At 54.8% G+C, this 7472-nt stretch overlaps 1 protein-coding gene across 1 annotated transcript; it reads right to left on the bottom strand.

Annotated features, from left to right (window-relative positions):
- Window positions 1-260: 260 nt before the first annotated feature.
- On the bottom strand, window positions 261-4640 carry NFKBIA (NFKB inhibitor alpha). The gene is made up of 6 exons (XM_066634717.1): window positions 4363-4640; window positions 3240-3348; window positions 2333-2543; window positions 1969-2057; window positions 1593-1853; window positions 261-838 (listed from the first exon to the last, which is right to left on the bottom strand). The coding sequence occupies exons 1-6, from the start codon at window positions 4599-4601 to the stop codon at window positions 797-799; spliced, it is 951 nt and encodes a 316-aa protein (XP_066490814.1). The 5' UTR covers window positions 4602-4640; the 3' UTR covers window positions 261-796.
- Between the last annotated feature and the right edge of the window lie 2832 nt (window positions 4641-7472).

Genomic DNA, 7472 nt, shown 5'->3' with positions numbered 1-7472 from the left:
AAACTTAACCATCTGAAAATGTTTCCTAAACTGGTGTGGTTCTTTGGGCATCTTGGGAAGAGAAAGAACAATAAGATGACGTGCACCATCTCCCATCCAACCCCTGGACCATTAGTGCAGGGCATTTGCCAATTTCTTCCATGAAAATATGTTGGAGAATGACTTTGGTGGTGCTGGAGCTGCTTCCACTTGACACCACAGAGGAGGAAATAGCTGGAGATTCTTCTGCAGATGAACAATTTCAGCCATCCCATGCACATTTCGTTTTTTTAATAAATACATCTTGTAAGTACCAAAAAATATTCACAAAATGTACAATATATACACACATTATATACATATTGCAAAGCACTGAGCTTGCAATACACAGTCTGTTATTGTGACCCTTCCTGTGGGTGGACAAAGTGGTCAATCTTTGGGCTGCAGTATCTCTAACTGCCACGCTGCACAAAGAACACCTGAGCTCAGTCTCTGGGATGCACCATCATCAGCCCGATAGAAACACATGGAATGTCTTCCAGAAGGACACAAATAGCTTGGTGAATCTGGCCAGCCCTTTAGGCAGGGCACACACTGAACCCGTAGATGGAGCCGGTCATTCTTATTCTGCTCATTTATTTGGACAAGCAACTCTGGCACAAATGTGCACAGATTTCTTCAGGTGACTGACAACCAAAATGCATGCTCGGACAGCACAGCAAACCATAGCATCGGTGGTTATAACATGTGCTGTGCTGTGTAGAGTAGTCCTGTAATTATTCACAGTCTGATCACATGTTCTCTGCAATCTTCTTCTTTAACAAGGCCTTCCTCCAATAAAACAATCATCATACAGAAGCTAGATAAGGGAAAGAAAAAAAGTCAAGTTAAAAGAAAGTTCTACAAAGAACATCATATGTAAAGGAATGCTGAATATTTTTGTGCTATTTTTGTGCTAGTGGTCAATAATGGCACCTAGCTTCATATGCGTTCACATGAGAACTTCAATGCCGGATGCTCAGTTTCTAAAAAGGGAGCATGAGGGAGTCCTATCATTAGCCCTGGGAGTCCTTACCCCCAATTTAAGATGTTTTAGGGCTGGTAGCAACCAGTCAGGGAAAGGTACGCTACCCATGCTCAAAGGCACTCTTAGTATGTCTGACCCTTGGCACTGAAAATGACCTCATGGAATGCAGTTTCTAAACAACTCAAAAATCCTATGAGACTCATCTACAGGTATTTTTACCTCTTGCTAATCTAAGGATTTAAGGTATAAGTAGGACCAGCAGGAGAAAGGCAGTTGCAATTCTTTTAACTAGTCTTTTTTTAAAATTATGTTTATCTACATGTATTTGTACAATTTGTTAGAAAATATTAGAAAACCTACAGAGTGTCAAACGTTCGGCCAAGCCAATAACTTCTTTGAAAGAAATGCAAGAGTTTGTGTGACCCCCTCTGGCCCTCCAAAGGGAGGCAGCGGACAGGACTGGGGGGGGCAGCAGTTTGTGGTGGGTGGCACCGGGGCCAAGACTGCCACTGCTAAAGGACACACATCTGCAAAGGAGGCTAGAAATCAGCCCTTCATTACAATGAGTAAGGAACCAACCACTTACTTCATCCTCCGTAAAGTCGGATTCCGATTCGCAGCTCTCCTCATCCTCACTTTCTGGAAGCATCTGCAAGTCCAACATTGTGAACTGCCTCAGCTGCTCCTGTATAATGGAGTTGCTCCTCCCCCAGGTGAGGTGATAGGGAGAGTAGCCCTGGTAGGTGACTTTGTTGACATCCGCTCCATGTCTCAACAGCAGGGACACCAGCTCTGGATTCTGCAGATCTACAGCCAAATGCAAGGCAGTCCTGCCATTGCATGGCTCCTGTTTAACGAAAAACAAGAAAAAGAGTGCATTTAGTCAGGATATATTTAACATTTGCCAGTACTTTCTCAAAACATGTAATCAGCTCAGCTTATTTCCAACTCCAGATACCCACCTGAGCATTGACGTCTGCTCCTAATCTCAGGAGGCATTCAACTATGGCCAGATACCCTTGAATGGCTGCCAAATGGAGACAGGTATGGCCTGTGAAACAAACACAAAGGGGGCAAATTCACAACAATGCACATCTCCATTTGAATACCACAAATCATATTCTCTGTGGCTGCCCCACCCACAATAATGGGGACTCTTTTGGAGGAAGTGGGGCAATAACTTCAGCAGTTATAAATGTAGCTTTCTGAATGCTGTTTTCCAAGGAGGAAGCTTTAAATGCAACTGCGGGCAAGGAAAACTAGCTTTTTCTTGGATGACTCTTATAGTATGTGTGACCATCGAGCCTGTGCCTGGCCTGGCCTTACCGTTGTAGTTAGATGACTGAAGAAGAGACTGGAGATGGCGCTGCTGGCAGTACTGTGTGAGGACCCCGACACCTCGGAGAGACCCCTGCTCACAAGAAATGTGCAGTGGGGTGTTTCCTCGGAAGTCTCTGATCTCTGGGTCGCATCCGGCTTTCAGCAGCATCTCGGCAATTTCCGGCTGATCTGTGATCACCGCTAAGTGGAGTGGAGTCTACAGATTGAAAGTGAGAAAAGTACTGTAGCACAACTGAAAAGCAAGGAAATCCCCTAGATACACATCAGACCGCAAAGTCCTCCAGTTACTGGAAGGTCCCGATTCTGAGCACACTTCCTCATGAATAAAAACCTGCCACTTTTTAGACAGGCCCTTTGTGAGAAAATGTGTGTTTAGGATCAACTGTTCTAACACACCCCTTACAAAAATGACAAGCCAATGGTTTTGCTTTGTACTTCATTATAAGACTTTGTTAGCCGCCTTGGGCATTAGCTCTGGCATGGGAAAGGCGGGATGTAGATTTCTTAAATAAGTGAAATAAAATAAATAAAAGACACCCAAGTGCAACCATTTGGGAACCGGGGGCCTGGCTGTGGCCGAGATCTGTGGTGGTCTTGGGCAATGGCCAATCTCACATCCTTTGGAGCCAGCCATGGAGTCACTCTTGAGTATGGCACTGTGGAATTTTAATGCCCACCAGACTGAGCCACTCAGGTTTTCCTGGGCATCAAACCCAAACGTTTCCAGCAGCCAAAGAGGTCCCTGGCAAAGTGGCAGAAGTGGGGTGAGTGCCCCAGGGACAACTGGCTGGAGTGTGGTCCCTTTAGAGACAGCTCTCAGGGGTCATGCTGGAGAGTGGTGCCCGGGGCCTGCCCAGAGCAGGTGAGGTGGTCAAGGTGGGAAGAGCAGTACCTGGCGGAGGCCGTTCTGGGCGTCCAGGAAGGCCGGGTCGCGTCCCGCCTGGCGGATGATCTCCAGGCTCAGGGCCTTCTCTTCGTGAATGATGGCCAGGTGGAGGAACCTGCAGAGACACGAGTGGGGGAAGCCCGTGAGGCTGACGATCCGCAACTCAGCCCGTGGGCGCCGCCCGGGAGGAGGCCGGCCAGGCGATGTCGACAGGCCGGGCTTTCCTGGGCCGCGCTGCCCTCGGGGCTTTCCAGCTGCCGCCGCCGCCGCTGCGCTGAGCGTTCCTGGCAGCGCGCCCGGGACTTTCCAGCTGCGCCGCGCCCCGCCCGCCCGCCCGCGGCAGGAACAGCCTGTGCCGGCCTCCTTCCGCGGGCGGGCGCCGGGCCAGCGCCGGGCAGGGAAAGCCCCGCGCCTGATGCAACCCGCCGCCGGCCAGCAGCGCTGCAGAAGGGGCGCGTGGGGGAGTCCCCAGCACGGCTCCCAGCCGAGGCCACCATCCCAGGCACTTTCCTGGGAGCAAGCCCCACTGAACATCATGGGGTTTACTTCCGAGCAGACGTGCATAGGATGGGGCTCTCCAGCTCCAATCCAGTCCACACTTTCCTGGGAGCAAGCCCCACTGAACAGCATGGGACTGACTTCCCAGCAGACATGCATGGCTCTCAGGCTACAATCCAATCCACACTTTCCTGGGAGTAAGCCCCATTGACTCTAGTGGGACTTAGTTCTGAGTAGACCTGCCTAGCAGTGGGACTTCCTTTCTGCAGAGCCGGGCTTCTCCCCAGGCCAGGCCAGGCCCGCTGCCTGCACGCGTCGCTGCCCCTCCGCGCACGTCCGAGCCCGGGGGGCAGCAGCCCGCCCTCCCCCCACCCGCTTGGGAATGTCCCTGAAGGGGCGGAAGCGGGAACGTGGAAGGTCGCGGTGCAAGGCGGGCGAGGATCCGTCTCCTCGACGGCTCGGCCCGTCGGACGCTGCCGATCTGGCTACAATCCTACGCGCGCTTTCCTGGGAGCAAGCCCGGCTGACTAGCACGGGGCTTGCCTCCGAGCAGACCCGCAGGGCTCGGGCTCCGGAACTGCCACCTGCCCCGCGGGCTGCCAGGGAGGGGACCCGCTCCTGGCGCACTTACGTGTCTCCGTCCTCGGACAGCTGCAGCTTCCAGGCGGGCTCGGGGCCGCCCTGCGTGCGCGCGCCGGCGGGGGCGTCCAGGCGGATGTCCTGCAGCTCGCGCACCAGCCTCTGGTAGTCCTCCTCCTTCAGCGAGTCCAGGCCGCTGTCGTGGCGCTCGTCGGGGCCCAGGCTCAGCTGCCGCTCGCTCTTCAGCGGCGGGCAGGCCGCGGGGCCGTCTGCGGGGCGGGCGGGGAGCATCGTGCGGGGCTGGGGCGCAGGACACGGATCCGGGGCTGCTGCTGCCGTCGAGCTGGGCGGGCTGTGGAGTCCGGCGGGGGCGCGGCGCGCTCGGCTATACGGCCCGGCCCGGGGATTTCTGCGCGGGGCGGGGCCTGCAGCTGGGAATTTCCCAGCCAGAGGAGGGCAGGGCGAGCCTGGTCCTGTCCCAGCGCAGCAGCCGCAGCAGGAAGCCCCGCCCCTCCCAAGGGGGCCTCCCCACTCGAGTCCTGGGGAAAGCGCCTCCGCCGCGGGAGGGGCGCAAGCACGCGTTGCGCGTGGACTCCAGTGGGGAGGCAGAGCCTCCCCTGCCCCTCCCTGGCTGGCTGGCTGGCTGGAAACTTTCCACCTCTTCCCCAGAAGGGAAAGTCCTTTGGCATCAGAATGCCCACGAGTGACTCAGGCAGTGCCCCCCCCGCCCCGTCCCCACTCCTGCAGGGACTTCCTTGCTGCCTTGCTAGAAGTTCTCACTCCCCCCCCCCCGCAGCCCTTCTCGGGATTTCCCTGCCTCTTCCCCACTCAAATAACCCCAGGCTGTTCCTGGGCCTCTCCAAAGGAAGGAGAACAAGGATCAAACCCGCACCCCCTCCCAGCTGCCCTGATGTGCACTCTCAACTCAAGACCTGCGGAGGGGAAGTCTGCAATACTTGCAAGGGTGCCAAGGAAGCAGTGGGAGATAGGAAAGATGGCCCCCCCCCCAAACAGAGAGTGCTGGGGGGGAATATCAGCACCTCTCAGAATGAGGCTGCAGCATCCTGGTGGCACATGCTTCAGATTGCCAGGTTTTTCCCCCAGGAGTTCCCCTCCACCTCTGGTCTTCAGCAGGAAAAATACTTCCCTTGAATGCCAGGCTGCTGTTCAAAGTGCAAGAGCCCTGCGTGGACCCTTGCACCAAAGTGCAAGGCTGACCCCAACAGCCCTCCTGCACAGACCTCCTGCATGGTGTGAGGCCAATGCTTCCAGGGCTCCCAATCCTATTCAGCTTTCCAGCGCTGATGTCGCTGTAACACAGCCCCAAAGTTCACAGAATCATAGAGTTGTTAGGGAACTACAAAGTCATCTAGTCCAGCCCCCTGCCTGTAGCAAGAAATTCTCCTACAGCAGTGGTTCCCAACCTGGGTTACATGTACCCCCTGGGGTACTTATCAGGACCTGTGGGGTACTTGAAAAAGGATTGAATAATGGCAGGAAAAGGCAGGTCTGTATTAGAATGTCTTTCGGAGCTGGCATTAGAATGCCTTGCAGGGCTAATTTGTGGGATACAGTTTATGGAAATAGGCTGCCAAGGAGTATGCAAGTGAGAAAACCTTGGAACCATGGTCCTAGAGCATCTCCAGCAAGTGCTTGTTGCCCCACCTTGAGGAGGCCTCTGTATCCATCCCACACCATAGGATGCAGTGCATGCCCCATTGGCACACTGGAATGTTGGATAGGGCCCTAAGTGTCCAAATCCACCAAAGTCAGTATTTCATTGGTGGGCCAGTGTGAGATACAGGAAGCTGAACTAGGTGGGCTTTTGGCCTGATCCAGTGGGGCTCTTATGTTCTTATGTAATGAATACAATGCAGTCACGAGGACCTCTTGGTTTATTCCAGCATTTCTCAAACTGTGGGCTGGGACCCAGTGGCAGGCTTGCTATTCAGTGAAAGGGGCAAATGCCCTGGACACAGAACCTCGCGCCTCTAGGACCACATGGAATCCTCACTGAGGCCTACTGACATGGTTGGAAACTGTGCCTCCGGTTTGCCGGAAGCATAGTTTAAAAGCCCCTTCAGTAGGCTGCAGTAGGCTACCCCGGTGCGTTCTGGAGGTTCTTCACTGCATGAGGTGGATCTCCTTCTTCTTGTTGGCAACCTTCAGTCTCGAAAGACTATGGTATCGCGCTCTGAAAGGTGGTTCTGGAACAGCGTCTAGTGTGGCTGAAAAGGCCAATCCGGGAGTGACAATCCCTTCCACACCGGGAGCAAGTGCAGTCTGTCCCTGGTCTGTCTCCCTGGCTGTGGGCCTTCCTTCTTTGCCTCTTAGCCTCAGACTGTTGGCCAAGTGTCTCTTCAAACTGGGAAAGGCCATGCTGCACAGCCTGCCTCCAAGCGGGCCGCTCAGAGGCCAGGGTTTCCCACCTGTTGAGGTCCACTCCTAAGGCCTTCAGATCCCTCTTGCAGATGTCCTTGTATCGCAGCTGTGGTCTGCCTGTAGGGCGCTTTCCTTGCACGAGTTCTCCATAGAGGAGATCCTTTGGGATCCGGCCATCATCCATTCTCACGACATGACCGAGCCAACGCAGGCGTCTCTGTTTCAGCAGTGCATACGTGCTAGGGATTCCAGCACGTTCCAGGACTGTGTTGTTAGGAACTTTGTCCTGCCAGGTGATGCCAAGGATGCGTTGGAGGCAGCGCATGTGAAAAGCCTTCAGTTTCCTTAAGGCAGTGCTATTCAAACTGGGGTGTCACGACGCCCCAGCCTGAGGGCCCTGGTCTCTGCCCCCTTAAGGGGCCAGGGTAGCGCAGAGGCGGGGGAGGCAGCGGTACGATCCCCAGGATTGTGCCGCTCAGGGGGCTGCAGGGGCTTGGGTGCACTTACCCAAGCCTCCTGCAGCCTCCCTGGGGTGCGGGAGCCCGGTGCGACTTCTGGCAGGGGTTCCTGCAGCAGGGAAAGTGGATGCGGAGCGGGGCTGCCTTCCCACTGTGCTCCCCCCCACCCCTGCAAAGACTTACTGGCTCTCAAACTCTCCCAGAGAGTTTGAGAACCACTGCCTTAAGGAGTTGAAATCAATAGCTAAGAGCCCAACCCTATGCAGGTCTACATAGAAGCAAGTCCCATTATAGTCAATGGGCTTACTCCCAGGTAAGTGTG

The sequence above is a fragment of the Tiliqua scincoides genome, chromosome 1 (genome assembly GCF_035046505.1).
Source record: "Tiliqua scincoides isolate rTilSci1 chromosome 1, rTilSci1.hap2, whole genome shotgun sequence".
Taxonomy (NCBI): domain Eukaryota; kingdom Metazoa; phylum Chordata; class Lepidosauria; order Squamata; family Scincidae; genus Tiliqua; species Tiliqua scincoides.
Note: the sequence above shows the minus strand (reverse complement) of the source record. Positions and strands in the feature narration are given on the sequence as shown.

Coding starts and splice junctions, on each gene's coding strand:
- NFKBIA (XM_066634717.1), bottom strand. CDS start 4,601: ATGCTCCCCGCCCGCCCCGCAGACGGCCCCGCGGCCTGCCCGCCGCTG. Junction 3,349..4,362: donor CTGTCCGAGGACGGAGACAC/GTAAGTGCGCCA, acceptor GTGTCTCTGCAG/GTTCCTCCACCTGGCCATCA. Junction 2,058..2,332: donor TCAGTCATCTAACTACAACG/GTAAGGCCAGGC, acceptor TTTGTTTCACAG/GCCATACCTGTCTCCATTTG.